Source organism: Lutzomyia longipalpis, chromosome 3 (assembly GCF_024334085.1).
Source record: "Lutzomyia longipalpis isolate SR_M1_2022 chromosome 3, ASM2433408v1".
In the NCBI taxonomy this organism is placed as follows: Eukaryota; Metazoa; Arthropoda; class Insecta; order Diptera; family Psychodidae; genus Lutzomyia; species Lutzomyia longipalpis.
The window spans coordinates 25,999,427-26,020,186 of NC_074709.1; the positions used below are offsets into that span (position 1 = coordinate 25,999,427).

At 35.8% G+C, this 20,760-nt stretch overlaps 2 protein-coding genes across 5 annotated transcripts in view; both read left to right on the forward strand.

The window, feature by feature from the left end:
• LOC129793021 (LON peptidase N-terminal domain and RING finger protein 3) overlaps positions 1-14,263 on the forward strand; it is a 77,512-nt gene extending 63,249 nt beyond the window's left edge. For both annotated transcript variants that reach the window (XM_055832545.1, XM_055832546.1), the window contains exons 3-8: positions 726-844; positions 7,198-7,332; positions 8,260-8,533; positions 9,621-9,751; positions 10,865-11,584; positions 12,603-14,263. In XM_055832545.1, coding sequence (XP_055688520.1) covers positions 726-844; positions 7,198-7,332; positions 8,260-8,533; positions 9,621-9,751; positions 10,865-11,584; positions 12,603-12,836 — 1,613 coding nt within the window. In that variant the 3' untranslated portion in view covers positions 12,837-14,263. The remainder of the gene's footprint in view (positions 1-725; positions 845-7,197; positions 7,333-8,259; positions 8,534-9,620; positions 9,752-10,864; positions 11,585-12,602) is intronic.
• The window catches only part of LOC129793022 (circadian locomoter output cycles protein kaput), a 69,848-nt gene that overhangs the window by 29,425 nt on the left and 19,663 nt on the right, over positions 1-20,760 (forward strand). Inside the window, exons 1-5 of one of the 3 annotated variants that reach the window (XM_055832547.1) lie at positions 16,014-16,429; positions 18,788-19,000; positions 19,063-19,393; positions 19,793-19,913; positions 20,554-20,655. In XM_055832547.1, coding sequence (XP_055688522.1) covers positions 18,963-19,000; positions 19,063-19,393; positions 19,793-19,913; positions 20,554-20,655 — 592 coding nt within the window. In that variant the 5' untranslated portion in view covers positions 16,014-16,429; positions 18,788-18,962. Of the gene's footprint in view, positions 1-16,013; positions 16,430-18,787; positions 19,001-19,062; positions 19,394-19,792; positions 19,914-20,553; positions 20,656-20,760 lie in introns of those variants that run through there. The other 2 variants (XM_055832550.1, XM_055832548.1) reach the window with 2 other exon arrangements.

Below are 20,760 nucleotides of genomic sequence, written 5' to 3' on the forward strand. Positions count from 1 at the left end.
ACTTGTGAAAAGACGAGATATATAATTTTAAAGATATAGATGTCTCTTTTTCTCCAATTATGGCATACAAAAATCAAAACGAATGAGACAAAATGTGTGTGCATATACGCCATTTCCTTCTGACTCATTGGCGACATAGCCAGTTTGTAGTTGAGTTAGAAGCAAACTTCAGCTCTGCCAACAATGTAACAATTCTGACGCCAAACTGTTGGCATAGCAAGAGTTTCCAGCTAGTATTAGTAGTTATTTTTCTCCGTGTAATTGATGCGATGATGGTAGATTAAGTGAAAACGGATTGACCCAGTGCAAGAATCGGTTAGTATGTGCAACAATTGGGGGAGCCGTGTGTGTGGGATGGGTGAAGCCCCACGTCGTCAGCACAAAAGAGCTCCCGCCTGGGGAGTGCAGACGCCCGACTGGCAATTTGTGGAATTTGAACTTGCAAGCAACAAAGTAATTTGTTGCATAAACAGCGTGATTAGCACAAACCGCCTCTATCTTATCGGCACAAAACTCTGAGAGATGCTACATACATGCATATATATTTGTAGGTTTATTTTTGAATGTGGTCCCGTCTGTGCGAGTGCAGTTGATTGACTGCGATCAAGGCCAAGATTCCCATTTTGCATCTTCCACACCACGCTGTTACACAAAGTCAAAACACACTGTGAGCCACCACAAAACTAACTTCTCAACATTTTTCTTCTTTTTTTTTCTTCTTGCAGCTCCCAACAACTTCAAGGGCCTTCTGACGCGTTCCGAGGTCCTCTACTGTCTCAATCAATTCCAGAGTTCCTTGGCCGACGCAGACAATGCCCTGAGATGCAGACCAACATCGTACAAGGTCAGTATGAGATGGCAAATATCAATAATTGCCAATTGTAGCCCAATGTGCTAACAAGCTACCAAATCCCTCCACCGCACTACCAAAACTTTTTTGTACTCTCCCCACATTTAAAGAAGAAAAAAAGAGAGGGGAAAAGTATTTTGATCACAAGACCCACAAATGGCTTTCCGCGAGACGGAACTGAAAAATTTGTTTATTACATTCCACGTAAATTTCACGAAGGTGATAGCAAAATACTACCACAAAAAACACAGCTTTACAGTGTGGGGTGATTGAAGTGAAAGTTTTTCGAAAAATTAGAGAAATTAATTAAATTTATTTTTAGCAAAAGAAATCTTTTATTGTTTCAAAAAAAAATTTTTAATTTGAAAATATTGAAGAAAATTACTCTAGAGGATTTTATATACGCAGAAATATTGCAGTGGAGACGCCGGGTTATGCCAATAACCATCATTGTGCATTGAATTTAATTTTTTATCCAATGGAAACGCCAGGTAATTGTCAAAAGTAGCATTTTTAGAGTAAAATCCGTTGAAAATCATCAAGAATTTGCATTGTAGGCGCTAGGTTGTTTTGAAACTTTTTTTTACGTAAAACTTAAACAATAATATCACGATGGAGGCGCCTGGTACTTCCCTAGCATATTCAGTATCACAAACTTAACCAAGGATCGCAGTGGAGGCGCCAGCTTGTACTGAAAATCTTTATTTTACTTCAAAATCAAGCGTAAATTACGAAAAATAATTCTGAAGATTTCTTTAAATTAATATTTTATTGCAAAATAGTATAAAAATTGCAATGGAGCCGCCTGGTAATTGTCAAAAGTATTAATTTTAGAGCAAAATCCGTCCGAAATCATCAATAGTTTGCAATGAAGGAGCCAGGTTGTTCTAGAAAATTTTTACTTTTCTTCAAAATCAAACATAAATTGCGAAAAATCATTCTAAAGTCCTCCTGAAATTTTCATTTTAATGCAAAATATGAAAATAAATTGCAATAGAGCCTGGTGGTTACTTAATGTCTTTATTTTAGCGCAAATAAAACAATAAGTTTGCACAAAAAAAACTTATATATAAGGTATATAAATATAAATGTAAATGCAAAGTAAAATATAACGGTAAAATATAAATATATATAGATACATGGTACAGATTAAGGAGAAAAGGGAATGTACATGGTAAGTTTCACTTACGGGCTGTGATTCTTCCTTCAGAGGCCAAGTTAAATATATGTATGTAAATGCAAAGTCTAATAGATAGCTGCAGAGTATGGATTAATCAGAAAAGGGAATGTACTGGTAAGTTTCACTTACGGGCTGTGATTCTTCCTTCAGAGGTCAGTCTAAGTGTGATATTTGATATAAGTTTGGTGGTGCAAACTCTGGGGGAAGGCTAACTCGCGCATTGGCTGTGATTCGTGGCGCGAGTCATCCTTCCCCAGAGTTTGCACCACCAAACTTATATCAAATATCACACTTAGACTGACCTCTGAAGGAAGAATCACAGCCCGTAAGTGAAACTTACCAGTACATTCCCTTTTCTGATTAATCCATACTCTGCAGCTATCTATTAGACTTTGCATTTACATATATTTAACTTGGCCTCTGAAGGAAGAATCACAGCCCGTAAGTGAAACTTACCATGTACATTCCCTTTTCTCCTTAATCTGTACCATGTATCTATATATATTTATATTTTACCGTTATATTTTACTTTGCATTTACATTTATATTTATATACCTTATATATAAGGCGCCCCGCTTCGCGGGGCGCCAAATAGTTTGCGTACTAATTAAACATGCAACTATATATATTTATATTTTACCGTTATATTTTACTCTGCATTTATATTCATATACCTTATATATAAGGCGCCCCGCGAAGCGGGGCGCCTAAGAATTTGCGAATTAATTAAATAAAAAATTAAAACCCTTATATCTCCTGAACGGCTCCATAGATTTTCTTAAATAACCTGTTGTTGGAAAGGTCTTGACCTCAGCTATAACATACTGAAATTTTAACGAAATGCATAGTACAGTTTTTGAGATATTTAGACTTAAAAATTTTGGATATGCAAAATATTGACTTTAGCGCCTCTTGCGGCCATTTCTCGAAATTGCAATGTTCTAGACATTTGTAGGGCTTCACGAAACCTTTCATTTGCGCTTGAGTTGATTAAAATCGGACTTGTAGAACCTGAGATATGACATGCCAACTTTGGAAGGCTATATCTCGAGAACGGCGACATAGATTTTCTTCATTTTTGGCATGGAGCTAGATAATATAGTCAGCTATAACATATTAAAATTTGAAGAAAATGCATGGTGCAGTTTCCGAGATATTCATCGAAAAGTAATAGAAAATTTTGTTTTTGGTTTTAGGCCCTCTAGTGGTCACTTTTGGAACTTCTGATGTTCTAAAGAGTTGTAGGGCTTGTTGAAATCTTTCGTTTGAGCTCGAGTTGATCAAAATCGGTCAAGCCGTTTTCGAGTTATGGTCGATTTTCGATGAAAAATTGTGGCGGCCATATTGGCTAAACGGCTTGACCGATTTTCGAAAATGAGGCATCGTTGGAAAGCTCTTGATGGCCCCTACAACATATCAAAATTTCAGCCCTCTAGCTATAATAGGGCCTGAGATATAGCGAAAACAAAATTTAGGGGTGTTCCAAAATGGCGGACGGAGGGGTGGGGGGGTGGATTTGACCTCACCATCAGACGACATCAGGTCGATATACTAACTTTGCTTTTGACCGCAAGTCTCTATCTATTACCGTTCTCTTGTAATTAAGCGTTGTACTACGGACGGCCGGACGGACGGACGGACGGACGGCCGGAAAAAAAATTTTTTGACATACGTTTTTTGGAATGTGGGGACCCTAATTCGTGCTCATCCCAAGTTTGAGCCCGATCTGACGACTTTGCATTTTAGGTGGTACACAGAAGCTGTGCTATTCTTTTCTTCGAAAGAATCACAGCTAATAGAAAACAAAGAAATAATCAAGAAATGATTAAAAGTCAATCTACAGGTTGCTTTTTAACTGATTTTTATATGTAATAAATTAAATTTAACGACCATCCTCTAGCAGTTTGTTCCTTATTCTTTTAAATTATTTTTTTGAGCTTTTTCCAATATGTAGGTATTGTTCAGCTTTTTCTTCAATTAATCATCGTGAAATGGCTTTTATTGTATTTTCTCTATAGCCTAGAGTTGCGTGCTCTACAGCTAGAGTACCTTTCTGGTTGGAAATGAAATTTTTCAGATTTGATTCAATCAAGAATTTTAGTCTCTTTCCCTCCTACTAAAAAAAATATTTCTTATAATCTTTCAAAACTTTCAAATATCTTTCGGAAAAGAAAATTTTTAGCAGAAATTTTAAATCCTCCCGCTGAGCCAGACGAAATTTGTCAAAACAATCGAGTAGAAATAAATTCTTCGGCAATATTTTTGTGCAGCAGCACATTCATCACGCCAAAAATTGCTCCGTGACATTATAGTCTGTTGAAATTGGTTGAAAAATGTATTTCTTTTACCTCTCTCTCTCTTGCCTTTTTTCTGCCTCACACACACATTTGAGGAATTGCTTTAAAAAGTCGAGAAATCGTCTCGTGCTGAAAAAAAGCACAATTTAATGAAAAAGCTACGAAAAGCTCAGTGGAAAAAATGCTATGTGGGGAAAAACTGTAATCAGTGCTTCGACAAAAAAGGTGTTATCAATTCTCTGATGAGAAATTGCTACCCGATGTATTAATTGCGTGACCAAGAGCGGAGAAAATAGAAATTAGCATATTATTTTCCATTCTACTTTCTGCTTCATAATTGTTTGTGCCGTTTTTTTTTCGCCGCTCAAACCTCCCACATCGTGTTCTTTTTTTTAACACCCAACACGCTTCTGTAGTGGTGTGTCACCCGTGAGCTTTCAAGGGGGAATAGGGGGAAAAGCTCTCTACGAAATTCTGTGCGTGATTCACGAAACAATGGAGCAATTCGTATGACCCCCATCGATCGGGGGAAGTTCCAATTTTGAAAAGCAAATAAATTCTTCCTCATTTTAATTGACAATAATTGGCGACCTGCCATTTATTGGGTTTGTTTCTAGGCCATTTCACCAAATCAACACCAACTCTGTGTTAGTTTGAAAATGAGGAGAATAAATTTTGGGAATGGGGGGAAATGGCCGGAATCAGTTTGGGCTCACCTCTCGATTAATTTATTTGATTGAATCCAATTTAAGTGGGGCGGTAGATATAACACAGACAGACACAGAGGAGAATTGCTTCCTTCGAAATTGAGATTGGGAAGCTCTGTTTTCTTGATGGGAATACTTCAAAGGTAATTACTGCAGCTGACAGTATTTTGGCTCTATATTGCATCTATTTAAGCTTTCCAATGCAATTCTGTATTGCTTTTGATTGCATTCAATGTACTCAAAAGGGTCTAATCTAAATCGTTATATTTCCCTTTGAATTTTGATTAAAAATTAATTTAATATTCAAAGGAGTTTATTCATTTTCGTATTTCCGGAAAATTCTTCCCGTAATGTTTTCATGATAAATTAGAATTCTTTTTGACTTTTCTTGAAAGGATTTTCTTAAAAGACGGATTTTTGGTCTCAAGCTCGGCTAATTAAATTTTATTCAAGGCCAACGTTTCGGACTATTTAAGTCCTTATTGAATGTTCTGAGGAAGGATTTAAATAGTCCGAAACGTTGGCTTTGAATAAAATTTAATTAGCCGAGCTTGAAACCGAAAATCCGTCTTTTAAGAAAATCCCTTCATCACCTACAGACGTTCTTTATTAGTTTTTTTTTTAAGTTTTAAAAGCTTTTTATTAAGATTTTATTAGACTAGAATGTGTCTTTGTGTTTAAACAAGAGTGAATAGATTTATTTTCTCTAGAATTATGATTAAAAAATCTATCAAAATTTCTTAATTTATTATTTTGAAACAAATTTTAAATTTTCAAAACAAGGATTCAATTAAATTTCTCATATTTGGAATAAAATCTGTTTGAAATTCTCAACAATTCTGACTATTCTAAGAACTATAAGGACAGAAAATCAACCTAAATATGGACAAACTTATCAAATTTCTCTTCCAATTTGTCAGAAGTTTGATATTATTGAGTATTTTGACCACAAAATCAATAACAATTAGCAATTTTCTCTCACAGAGCTTTGATTACCTGCAATTGCAAAAGCTCCAAGATCATATTTTGAGCTTTGATACGTCTATTGAATACATCAAACCACTAAAATTTTATAAATTCACTCACTCAAAATTAAGTAAATTGAAATTCTAAAATAGAATTCTGTATATAATATTCATATTGAAATTGTTTCCTGATTAATTTGACCCCATTTTTGCACCCCACAATTGGCTCTCAGAGAGAAATCTGGAAAGCACTCTGAATAATTGAGTTTTGCATTACATACATAGCGCATAAGAAATGTTAATTGAATTGCTTGTGAGCTCTTTTATTTCCATTTTACCTGGATGATGGGGATGGGGACACGTTCAAAATGAGACTGTGAGCTCGTACTCCGTGAAAGATCCCTCAAATGGCCTCTTTAGCTATTTTAATCGTCTCATGATGAGGACTTTTGTGCTACTTTTCGCATAATCCTTTTCTTCCTTGCAACCTACCCTTGAGCTTTTGCTGTCAGGCATTGGGGGGGGGGAGAGAAAAGGCGCAGAATATAGGCAGTGAGGGTGGTTGTGCAAGAGAAGTGGGTCAATCTCTCGAAAGTAGACACCAATGTGCCTTACCGCCAATATTTACGGTGAGATTTACATTTCCACAAAACTCAACTTTATGACTGCTGCTAACTCTGTCCATCCCCACGCCGCCCCTCCCCGCCATTCAACCATTGAGATTGCTTGAGAAAAAAATTGTAGCACAATGTTGAACATTTTGTAAGCATTGCACTCTCAAGGCGCTCAAGGATGATATTCGGAGTGATGTGAGAAAACTTTTCTCATTGTCCTTCAAGTTGAAGTGAGAATTTCTTCATGATTCTTTTTAGAGTCTCTTCTGCAAAAATAAATGATTTCCTTCCTGTTTTAGCAACAAAGAAATCAACTTTTGCTCTGTTGCAATGAAAAGAAAACATTTTGCATCATTTTACAGGAAGTTTGAATAAAATAAAATTGAATTTCCCGCTCTTTGTGAGAGCCATCTAGTGGGTGAATTATTGCATGTAGATAAGGCAAAAGGGATTTGAACTCTAGCAACAAAAATAAATTCCAGAAAAGTTTCCCGAAAAGCTCTTTCTCATGCCCTAAATTTCCTTTTCCTTTTTTTTTGGTGGGAGTTGAAAATTAATGAGCTTTTGCTTTTCCTCCTTGCAGGCACATTTCCGGAGAGCAGCTGCCCTAACAAGTTTGGGACGCAATGAGGAAGCCCTAGTGGCGCATTGTGTTGCCGTGAGCCTCGATAAGTCTGGTCTGAGTACCACTACCGCCCTCAAGCATGACATCACACGAGTAAGTTTCCCTTAAAACAAACTATAACCTCCCACTCCGCCCATTTACCTACCACTACACTAAGCTCCTGAATGCAGAAAAGCTCATCACGAAGGAGCTTCTCTTTGGGGATTAAATAATTCATTGGGATGAATTTGAAATGAAGAAGACATATCTCGCGGAAGTTGCTCAAGGCATTCCTCTGTGACACATACATATGATGCTATGAAGCTCTTCATGGGGCTATTTCTCTGATTCTCTAATGAGTTTTCATGTAAGGCATCGGAGATCTTTGAGACTGGGTAAAGTGGGTGGATGAGTTGAGGAAGTCCAAAAGGGCGATATACGTCTCTCCGTGTAAGAGATCTTCAAAGATACTGAAGAGAATTTCCTGCATGATTCATTGAACTAATCAAGAGAAACATTTTCTCAGCTCCTCCCCCGGCCCCAAACATTCTCCCTTAATCAACAGATAGTATAAAGTTTGATGAAATTCACGTTGATAACGTCTTAAGGTGAATCTGCAGCATGAAATGCTATATTTTACCCCCTATGTGCGCATTAAAACTATAAAATAAACTTTTGGCAAAAGTTTGTATGTGGAAAAAAGCCGCAAAACTGCAGAGCTTTCGAAGCTCTGATGAACAAATTTGCCAGAGTGAATGATAAACTAGAACAACTAATACTCTCCACCACTCCGCATACACCCTTCGTACACCCCCCTCCCACTCCGCTGAAAGCCCCCAAAAAGCTTTTCGTGTACAGAAAGTTTTCCCCACCTCCCTGTGAATTTTCACCAACTCCGGGCGCGATGATAATTTGTCAAATAGACTCCAATTGAATTTCACGCTTCAAATTTAGCAACGAGGCATCCTCCATACCCTCTCCGAAAAGGAAATTCTCACAATCACGCCTGAGTTAACGGCTGTGTTTTCTTTGCCCCCGCAGCTCCTCCATCGACTCCTTGTGCCACAGTATCGGGTCCACCAGAGCACCACGATGCCCACACCCTTCAGGAAGCGCCGGAAAGTCTTCACCGTGCGCTCCCTGAGCGACTGTGAGGATGGGAATTCCAGCTGTGGGGAGGAAGAGAATTTTCTTCATGCCCCAAAGAGGAGTCGAAGATCCGCCGGAAGACCCGGGGATGATGTCATTCCACCGCCCAATGCGCGGCTAAGGTCTCTCCTTGAGCGCATTCATCAGGAAGTTCAGAAGAACAGACGTGAGTTTTCAATTTTCTTTATTAATTTTTCCAGTTAGTTGAAAATTGCAACGCTATTCGTTTTTTTTTAAGGTTTAATTTATTTAAATTGGTTAATAATATTAATACTGTTAAAAAAAGTTAACGATCGAATAATTTAAAAATTAAACGGAAAGACGTTCATTGTGCTAGATTTGATGCAGTTAAGAGAATTAATTGATTAAGAAAATGCAAAAAATCATGAAACTTTCGATTAATGAACTAAACATTTTATGGCATGTAAAATTTATAAAAAGACCTTTATTCCAACTTGAAAATAATAACAAATAAATCAGCAAAGATTTTTTATTGAATCTTCAATCGGAAAGGATTTTGTAAAACCATAAATAAAAGAACAATTTCCTATAAAAACTCTAGTGCCATAAAGTTCAAAGATGAAGTATTATGGGAACTTTTTTTATTTCACTAATATGTACTGAAATATTACTTTTATATGTAGAAAAATACTTACTATAAAAATTATAGCATCTCAATATTCGTTTATTTTTTTTATAACTAAACAATATAAATTGGCAACATTTCTCATGATGAACATAATCAATAAAATGATTACATTTTACGATTAAGAATCTCAAAAAAGTTTTGCTATAAATTATTTAATTTAAAAAAAAACTTCAATATGTCTATGCTTTAAAATTAATTAAAGAAAATTAACGTTCTTCCCAATTTTCAATTTTTTAATATTATGTGAACTAATTGAAAAATAAATAATTAATTAATATAATTAAACTTCCACTACAGTGTGCTATAAAATTAGTAAAAATCAATTTCATTTTGATTGCTGTAACCAAAGTACTTTGCATAATTATATATAGAGTATGTGTTAAATTTTAATAATCACTCTAATTGCCAATTTATTGATAAAAATATATGTTCCAAAAATTTGGCAATAATCGACATGTATGGAGAATGTGCCATAAAATGTTTGCAAATTGAATTAAAGAACAAATACTCATGATATTGTATTAATTGAAAGGGTGCCAAGAGAAAGTTTTTTAGCGGGGGGTGTGCAATAAAAATTTATTTACTTTTTTCCCCCGTGCAACAGGTGCAGATTCCCGCACGAACCCACCTCATGTGAATCCCACGTTGATTGAGGCCTCGGATTTTGATTGCGTGCTCTGCTGCCGCACCCTGTGGAAGCCCGTTGTGACACCCTGCGGACACACATACTGCTCGGTAAGTACAAATTCCCGGCACTTCCGACGCCCCATCAGTTACAACCAGGGTGGTGGTGGCAATGCCCTGTCGCACGACCGGATGTATAAATTACACGATGCAGCCTTGGAGGAAATGAGAAAATCAGGGGGTCTAACGTGCGAGACAAAGAAATATTGCTTTCGCAATCGATGAATGATTTAGAGGGTGTGCATGAGCCCTTTGTTGGAGCTTTTTCCGATTTATAGAATATTTATGGGAGAGAAAAAATAATTTTCAGGGAGGAGATTTTGGCACGTATGGCAAATTGAATTAAAAGTCAATGTGAGAGTTGTGATTTACAATGTTTGAAGGTTTTTTTTCCTGTGTACAATTTATGCTATAAAAATTTTCAGTGGAGATGTGGTGCTATAAAATTGCATTAGGTGGAAAAATCAGACAAAAAGTTACCTGAAAATTGGAAATAAAAAAAGAATAATTACTATTTCAAATGATATTTAAAGTACCTAATAATTTGCTATAAAAAATTTATAGCAAGTACAAAAAAATCTAGTATTAAAAAACAAATTAACCTTCTAAAAACCTCTTCAAATTTTATTGTAATCACTTTATTTTTTTTTAAATTCATAGCTGAAATTGTGCTATAAATTTACGATTTTTTTCAAATAAATTTCCAAGTTTATAGCCCCCTGGTGAAATCCTCAAAGCATAATATATTTTCTTTGTATAAAACCAAAAACGAATTGACCGCAAAATTGAAGAAATTCCATTCAAAATTCCCATAAATTAGCATAAACGAAAATTGCTTTTCGTTAGGAGAATAATCCTGTGCTGGGGTCTACTATATGGAGCTATAAATTAACCTTCCGGAAGTACGGGAGGATATTGAATTGACTTAGAACAAGTTGAATTTATGTGGGGAGATGGAATAAATTCAAGTTTATTTCCTCAAATGCAACATCTCCTCACCATGAAATATTCTGCTAGAAGGGAAAATGCATCGGAGAACATCCTGTTGGTTAATTTGAATTAATTCTTCGGGGGTTGTTTGTGGTTACCCTGGCCACAGACTCTTCTCCTTTCTTCCTCGTTTGAATTTATTTTCTTTATTTGAATTTAATTTCTTTGTTGTAGATCTGCCTGGATCGCTGCATGGACTACAAGCAGCAATGCCCGCTCTGTATGTTTTACATTGAGGATACAATGTCCCTGGCAAGGCATGGAGCCACACGCTTCCTGGAAGTTGCCATGCAGCGCTTCATTCCCGTTGCGTACACAAAGCGGAAGCGCCAGGAGTTGGAACCGTCGGTGCCCATCTTCATCTGCACCACGGCCTTCCCCAGTGTGCCATGTCCTCTTCTTGTGTCTGAACCACGATACAGGCTCATGGTGCGACAGGCCATTGAGAGCGGAGATAGGCATTTCGGGATAGCGCAGCCAAGTGGGAAACCCCCACAGAATGGGCGGCAGCAGTACTTTGAGTACGGGACCATGTTGGACATCCGGGACTGTGTTCTACTCGGCAACGGATGCTCCATCCTCAGCACCGTAGGCAGTCGGAGATTCCGTGTAATTGCACGTGGGGAGAAGGATGGGTACGACACGGCCAAAGTGGAGTACATCTGCGATAGTCCCATCAGCAGGGAGCGCACCGGCTATGTGGCGAAGTTGCATGAGAAGGTCCTTGGGAAAGCAGTGGATTGGTTCGAGCGACTTCCCGAGACGTACAAAACGGAAATCTTGAGAAGCTTCGGGCATATGCCGCAAGTTGAGGAGGAATGGGTGACGGAACGTGATGGACCAGCGTGGGCTTGGTGGATTATTGCCATCTTGCCGCTCAATCAACAGCTCAAGGTGAGTAAAGAAAAGAGTTCGGAGAAGCTTTCTGTTTTAGAATCCTAAAAGATTTCAACAATCCTTCAATTTAAAATAAAGAAGAAAGAAAAAAAGTAAATCTAATCAAGCCTGATCCTGCAAGGCTTTAAGGCAGTTCTGACAAGAACTTAGAGCAGGAATAAAATCAGATCTAAAAGAGAAATTTCAAGCAGGTTGTAGACTAGAGTTGTTAAGAAGTATGATCAAGAATCAGGCAAAGTCTTTAAAGGGTTTTATACGGATTTTATAATAGATCGTTGAAGAAATTTCACGGGCTTAAATCATAGATCGAACATGAATTTTAAGCAGACTTGACTTTAGGACATAAGGTTTTCTGAAGATTGATTTAACGTAGAATTTAGACTAGATCTGACTATAATTTTGAGAAGATTTCAAAGTGAATCTGTTAGAAGATTTTAAGCCGGCTTTAGATGAAATCTGACAAAAGAAGAAATTGATCAGACTTAAGATGTTTAGTAGAGGCCATTGACTTAGATTTTGTAAAGATTGAAAACTAGCTTTTAACTTGATATCCTAGAGTTTTTATTAGACTTCAAAGTAGTTTTCTTATTGATTCTCAACATGATTCAAGTTATCTGATAAGATTTTTAAACAGGTTTACAGCTAGATCCAGAAAACACCCTTTATCTGTTAATACTTCAGACTATACCTGACAAGAATTTAGATCAGACTTAAGGCTTATTTTTTTTAAGGACTTTTCCGAAATTTTTAGAATAAGTCTAGTAAGAACTTTTATTGAACATAAAACTAGAGATTTCATTGATTTTAAGTTAGGTCTTTTACGAATTTAGCCTAGTTCTTATTTTCTGAAGATCTAGTCTGTAATCGGTTTAACTGGTAAGAATCTTTAAAAAAATCTTAAAATCAATCTTTAATTTAAATCCCTAAAATTCTGAGAGTTTAGATAAAATTCTTTACTTTAATCAAATAATCAAAATCAGTTCAATTCAGGAGTCATTTTATGTTTCAATTTCAGGGCACAATTTTGATGGAGACCAATCTGGAGAAACGGCTCCTGGCCATCGATAAGACGCTCAATTGGCAGGACAAAGCAACATCACAGAAGCGCCAATCTGCTGAACCGTGCTCCCCATGTGGCAGCGATGGGCTTCAGGATTGTCCTACAGTTGACTGTTGCCAACGTAGTCCATCTTCAACGCATCTCGATGAAGGCACAGCCCCAGGGCATGCCACACACTTCCTCATGTAGCTTTAAATGCCTCCCCTCCCATAAAAAAAAAGAGAGAAAAGAAAATGAAACAAAGAGAGGAGCAAGGACTTGAGCTTTAAAAAACTACGGGAGATGCGAGTCTTCACTTTCTTCTGTTCCACAAAACAACACACCGTTCCAGGTCAGAGGAAGATGCGTGCCACTCCAACAAACAAAAATGTATTTAAGCAAGTTTTTGACGAGAAAGATGAAAAAAAATGGACAGGACGGGCGCTGTGAATTGACAATCTTAATGGAACCATTCTCAATTTTTTTTTTCAATACGCTCACATTCTTTTTTTCCAAACTCTTTTCCATTTCTTACAGCCCCTAATTTGGGGGCTGTTCTTCTGGCCTTCCTTTTTTCCAAAAAAAAAAATAAAATAAAATAAAAATAAATAAAACTTTCCGCCAGAGTTGAACTTTGGCAGTAACCGTGTGTAGATGTTAGGCTGTATAGAGATGCATGTTGAGAAAAGAAAAATCTGTGTTATAAAATACCTGATGAAGGGTCTAACAGTTGCATTAAATAAGGTTTTAATTTATAATTTAATTTATTCTTTTTTTTTCGGCACACAAATAATGAATTTATCCAATGCAATGTCCTTTTGAAGGGGGTTTTGCATAAAAATTTTCTTTTTAGCAGATTCAAAGGAAACTCCATTTTTAAGAACCAAGTTTAAGAAGAAAAGAGGAGAAAATGAACAAGGAAGGTTTTCTTTAGCATAGTGAAACAATGAGCCATTTAATTCACAATGAAGAGATAAAGAGAGAAGAAAATATCTTAAGTAGAATGTAGGTAGATGTTAAATGTACTTCTTGAGGCGGTTAGGGTGGGCATTAGAACTAAATAAATAAAGAAAGAGAAAGAGAAAGAAGATGAAAAATATTGTATTTAAACGTCGGATGGATGAAAATTCATTAGATTTTTAGTCCAAGATCTGAGAATTAAAAGGAAAAAATAAATAAATAAAAGAAGAGTATTTAGACATTTCATTTTTTTACCAATAACTACTAAAATAATGACTAAATTATGACTTTCTATATTTCTAGCAAGATTAGAACAAAAAGAGATCCTCTGCAAAAAAATCTTACTATAAAAAAAATGGTAGAAATTCAACAGAGATAAATGTTTAAATGTGATATATTAGAAAATATGTTTAGAGAGTGAAAAAAAATATATATAAATGAAAAAATTATATTTCTCGATTTTTTATACGACCACAACTAGTTAGTTCTACTATTTAAATTGATCTTATACATTTTAAATTATATTATTTATAAACAAAGAAAATGTGAGAGGAAAATCCACACCACACACACACTTTTAGCTCTTTGCTGTAAGAAAAAAAAGAGAGAAATTTGAGAGAGAAAAAGGAAAATGTAATAAAACATTTTTTTAAAAATAAATTCCTCCATCAATGTAATTTTTCTTTTATTTTCTTTTTGGGTTAAGGAGGGGTGTGGGGGGTGGATGAGCTGTACCCCCATGTACCTGCGAAAAGCTCCTGAAGCCAAAGTGGCCAAACAATTAATTTAACTTGGAGCTTTTGAGTCATTAATCTTCCATCTGCAGTCTGCAAAATCCATCGGATACCAATGTAGAGAGAACCACTCAAATGGAGGACCTCTGCACTGACCCCGAAAGCAAATCAACCGGAAGGGTCGGGAGATACGTATTTAAATTAGGTGGTGGATGTGATTCATGCATTCCATCATCCTGAGAGGAGTTATATCACGCAAAAAAGTAGCCACAAATTGAATTTGCATTTTTACTTCCGCCAGGAATACATCATCTCCTTCGCAAGGAAAAAAATTGATCAGAAAGTTAAAGAATTTTTTTTGCATACTTTCGGTACTAAAATATACTAAATAGTTCTAAATTGAAGCCTAAAAATACTAAATTTAAGCTAAATAAAAGTTATTCGGTTTATAGCTTTCAAAATTTTCATCTTGAGGAGTTTAAGCTTAGAATGTACTAAATTTAAGCTTAAAAAAACAAAATAAAGCCTAAAAGGTTCTAAATTCAAGCCCAAAAAGTACTAAATTCAAACCTAGAATTTCAACCGGAAATAATATAATTTAGTTTTCAGGCGCCAAGTCTCATATTGAGGAGTAAAATCTTAGAAAGTACTAAATTAAAGTTTTAATATTAAAGTACTAAATAGAAGCGTAAAAGTACTAAATTCAAAATTCTGGCAATTCACATAATTTAATTTTGAAAGGAATATTACCCGACGCTTAACGGAGGAAAATTAAAGAAATTTTTTCATACTTTCTGGACTAAAATTTAATAGTTACTAAATAAAAGTATTAATTTAGTAGTACTAAATTGAACTCTAAAAATATTAAATTCAAGCTAATTAAAAATTATTGGGTTTATAGCAAATATAAAAATATTTCCCAGGTAAACCCCGCTTGATCGAGTTTTAGGGCTTGTTTGGATATATTGACCTCCTATTGAATTTTATTCTCTCATTCTTACAATATATTTTGTTATTTTTATCATTTTTCTCGTGTAATTTGCACAACATTCTGCTGATCAAATAAAACATTTTCTTGAAGAAACGAAGGGAAATCTCTTTTATTTCTAATTTAGCTTCAAAGATCTTTAAAAAAATTTCTATGCGCATCAAAGATTTTTTTTATTTATTAAAAAAAAATTGATATCGAAGTGTAAAGCGTATGCTTCGAGCTTTTTTCCCGCCAATTTGCAACAAGTTATTGCGGCAAACTTTCCATAATAAAATAAACTACAAAAGATCATCTAATCTTCTCAGATTTTGCCTCTTCTGACTTCTATTGTCCATCAATTAATCTCCAATAAGTCCTTCTCGGTAACCCTTAATCTCTCTGCCCTTTTGAAACTTCTGACTTACTATATAGATCCCTCAAAAGTACCCTCGTAGAGTGTTCCAGGAGTGTGTAGCTCATCCACCAATTAGACTTGGAAATGAACTTTTGCAGCTCCCACCAATGCACTCACATATTAGCAAATAAATCTGCCTTGTTCCAGAGAGAGAGAGAGAGAGAGTGCAAAAAGTCTGGGATGCGTCTGTGTTGGAAGCTTCCGAAGGAGAAGTTTGATGCTGGCAAATGCGCATGAGCGGAGTTGTCGGAAAATTGCGAATTTTCAGCATATAGACTGGAACTGAAAATACAGAAACCCCTTCACTCAGTTTCTCCCGCATATTGCAAATAATCGCAACACTTCTTATCGATTGTCGCGAGACGTTCCTTTTTTTCCTCATCTTTTCTGCAAGATTTTCCGACTTTTTCACGTATTTTCCGCAAGTTTTTGGCTATTTTAGCCCGTCTTGTGCACCTGGAGGTATTTTGTGTGCCAAAATTGCGGGGAAAGTGTGATGAAAAGCGATGAAAAGTGAGTTGGAAAGAGGAAGTGCATCGGATTTTATCAACGCAGTGACGTCGTAAATTGCAAAAGTGCTTGAGAATTAGTGTGCTGCAGCAAAGAAGTGTGAGAGAAGGTTTAGAGTGGAATTGCAACATAGTCGTGACCCAGCAGTGTCAAGGCGAAAGCTCAAAATATCATCCAGTTCATAAAAGAAAAAAAAGGAAAATTTCACAAAAAGGTGAAGATTTTTTTTTTGTTAAAGAGTGGCGCGAAAAAGGAATTTTCCGCGATGTGTCGTGGAAAAATCCACAGGTTTCTTGTAGGTGCTGCTGCTTCTGTGGAAGCTTTTCCCCTTTTTCATGAACTTTCTATTATATGTACATATATTTATATAAGGGAGGTGAACCCATCTGTGGCACCCTCCAACGGCAGCAGCCCTCCGGATGCCCTACGTCATTCCCACTGGCATAACAAACGTATTGTGCAACACCGTGTATGAGTTATTAAGCAGCAATTTATTGATTGATGCGATTGAGAAGCGTGTGTTGGTGTGCCGAGAACAGACGGCACACAGAAGAATCACTCGCGCGACAGAACCCTCCCACCCACCTTCCCTCTCCCGCCCAGCAAAACCACGAGATTGTGGATCAATTCGCAAAGCTGTGCAACACACACACGCACACCCCTACAGAGTGCATTGTGATGCATTCTGATACTTAATCGTATTCTCGTTCTAAAATAATACAATTTATGAGAGGAGCTTTTCTATTCCGGGAGAGCTTTTTTTATATATATGTACCTACATATGTAGAGAAAACAAAATGAATTTGAAGCGATTAGAATTTAATTTTTGTCCTTAAATTACCTTCAAACAAATCAGACAAAATTCTACGCTGAGAATTTAGAACTTTCAAGAAAAGCTTTGAAAATATTCTTGATGAATTAAGTCGTTTTAGGGTGGAATTATTCATCACTTTCCCCTTTACTTCTCTAGAATTTTTTCCTTCAATTTTTTTTTAAGAAAATAACTTATAAATAAAGACTTCAGTAGCAATTAAAATATTTAAGTATTTGATTTGATTTTATGTTGAATTTTTTGGGTAGTGTTAATCATGGATCAATATTGCTCATCAATTGCCCCATTATAGCTCAATTTTCTTTTAATTTCTGCTCAATTTTGAAATTTTCTTGTTTCGAAAAGTTTTATGGATAATTTTATTCAAAGGGTATGGAATTTTACAATAAAATTCGTAAACTGAGCTCAATATTTGGCCAAATTTTGATCAATTGTGTTCAATGAGGTAATTAAAATGTTTAGTGTAAAAATAAAGGGATAATTTGTCAAAAATTTGTAATTCATATTTTTAATTTTTTATCCATATTTATTTTAAAAATGTCTTCATAAATATTTTTTTGGGAATAATGTTCTTTAATTATTTTATTGATAAATTTTCACAATATTTATTTTTATGCGTTTTTTTGCCGTTTGATAGCTTAAAAGGTCTTACCCAATATTTCCCTTAATTATTTCTATTTAATTAGGTAATCGTTAATTAATCGTTCCTTAACCTAAATATTGTTCAAACAAAATTAGCACGCTCTGTTTGACCCAATATTGACTCAATATTGAGCAAATTGATTCAAATACCCTGAAATATTCCTTAAATTACAGAATAAAATATTTGATTAAAAAACGGACAAAGGTTGATTGATTTTTTTGATAAAATCATTGAAAACAATATTTGATCAAGAATTGCACAATATTTGATCAATTTTGTAAATATTGCCCAAATATTGATCAATTTCTTGGGAAGCAATCTTAGAAGTTTAAACTCTTTTTCTCATCTTCAGTTTGTGAAAAAGAACACTATTAAGGCGAAATGCTCTTAACTCAATATTTGATCAAATATCAGGCAAAATTTGTTTTCTGGAAAAAAATCTATTATGTGCCTATCTGAATAATTTTATTTATAATTCCACCAATTTTAACTCTGTAGGTGTATTAAAGACTCCCTGAAATACCTTCACCCCCGCTTAAAAGGAAATGAAGCATAAAATTTCCATTGAGTTGGGTTAAATTGAATGCCGGTTTGTGAGTCAAAATATCTATATTACGACGTGTATTTTTATCTGATTGCTCCGGAGGACAAAGCACATCCTCCTCACCTACAGACAATTTGTGCTGCGACTTCATTTTCGAAGCAATACAGGGGTGTATAATTGCCATGCTGAAGAAACCCCCTTCTGAAAAAGCCACCCCGCGTCACCTGCCACGCGCAGGCACCCCCTCGTTTCCACCCACACCTGTTGAGAAAACCACCCTCGCCCCTTGGCAATTGTAAAATCACCCCGTCGCATTTTTTCTCTCTACTTCATCATCATTTGCGGAAATTCCATTGAATCATGTGGAGCTGCGCTGGTGCACTAATTTATGGCTTTCTGTTGCTTTTGTTCCATCTGCGGAACTTTTTCTTACCACCTCCGTCATCTAGAAAGTTTTCCACACAACCCTTCCCGGGGGGTGGAGGGATGGGGGTGGGAATCTTGTATGGGTTTATCATCATTGCAAGTTTATACTTTTGTACACACATTGCAGGTTGATTTATTTTCACTGGACCCCCTACAATGTTGAGGGTATTTTTCTTCTTTCACTGTGATCCCTTCGTGTGGAGCTGCAGCTGCAACTGAGAGCCCCAGAAAATTTCCCTTTTTTTACACCAAAGCGTAGAGAAAACTCTTCAACCATTCCTTCGAGGGACTTTGAGGACATCATGGACGATGACACGGAGGACAAAGATGATTCCAAGAGGTTGGAGATCTATTTTTCTCTTTCTTTAATCCTTCTTTTTAATTATTAATTTTCTTTTGCAGAAAATCTCGAAATTTGAGCGAAAAAAAGCGCAGAGATCAATTTAATTTACTTGTGAACGAATTGAGCTCCATGGTGTCGTCCAATAATAGGAAAATGGACAAATCAACAGTGCTAAAGTCAACAATTGCATTCCTGAAGAATCACAACGAGATTGCACTGAGATCACGAAGCCACGAAATTCAGGAAGATTGGAAACCATCATTCCTATCAAATGAAGAATTCACCCACCTCATCCTGGAGGCTCTCGATGGCTTCATCATGGTCTTCTCATCCACCGGGAGGATTTTTTATGCCTCCGAAAGTATTACCTCACTCCTTGGGCATCTTCCGGTGAGTACCTTTTGCTCCATTTCAAGGATTTTGCGGGAAAATCTTGATTGAAGAAGTTTTAAAAAAATTACGATAAAATCATTAAACTGGGGTATAAACTAGGTCATTCATAACTTTGGCAAAAGTTCTACAAATCCTATTTCTTTGCAAGATTAAAGAGAAAAGCCTTGAAGGAAAGTTCTAGAGCTGGAAATTTCCTTGAGAAACTATTTCTCAGAATTCTACACAATATTTCAGAGAAAGGAAGGCAAGAGAAGTTATTTTAAGCAAATTGTGAAGGACTTTTCACAGATCAATGATTGATTAAATTGACTGAAATTGTTTCCTTGTTCTAAACTTAATTAATCGTTTAAAAATACATAAAAGATTTTCATTAATTTTGTTTAATTTGCCTTGTAGAGCGATCTCCTCAACATGACGATCTATGACCTGGCATACGAAGAGGATCACTCAGAGCTTTACAACGTCCTACTGAATCCTGCAGCTATAACAGATCCTCTGCAGAATAATCTCACAAGAGGTATGAACATTAAACAAAATTAATTTCGATTTTCCCATTTTCATTTATTTTCATTTCTCTGGAAATTTTCTTTATTGACTTTGAACGTTAAGTAATTTCGGATCAAATCTTTTGATCAGAAAATACTGCTTTTGGTCAGGAAAATCTGCGGTTACGGGATGACCCAAAAGATTTGCTCTAAAATCAACAGGAGAGTCAGAAAATGAGAAAAACTGATTTCAATCAAAAATATGTCTAAACTTCAAGGGAAAAATTGAAAATTCTTATTTTTTGCAATTGAAACTTGCCTTTGGTACATGTCGATCAGGCTCATCGATGAACCTGCGGGTACGGGATGACCCAAAAATCCATTCAGATTTGCTATAAAATCAACAGGAGAGTCAGAAAATGAGAAAAAGTGATTTCAATCAAAAATATGTAGGAAAATGGCAGATTTTTTTGACAAAAAGAAAACATTAATAAATTGAATATTCTCCTGACCAAAAGCAGGCTCTCCTGATCAAAAGATTAGACCCAAAAATTTCATTTCATTTTAATTTTTATTTCTGCAAAAATCGTTTTAAAAAATTCAGATAAATGGGAGAGTTTTGAAGCTTCTTAAGCCAAATTTCAAGAATTAAAAAAAAACTAATTTTTTCAGAAAATCAAATTCTCTTTTCGTGCCACCTGAAACGAGGATCCAGTGAGAATGATAACCGTGATGGACTCACCTATGAGCTTGTTCAATTTGTTGGCTATTTCCGTAAGTATATACCTACATACATAGCACAGTGAGCTTTTCTCGCGCTCGCTTGAATCGCGTGCTTTGAGCGAGCTTTGTTTTAGCTCTATTTGCTGGTTTGTTGGC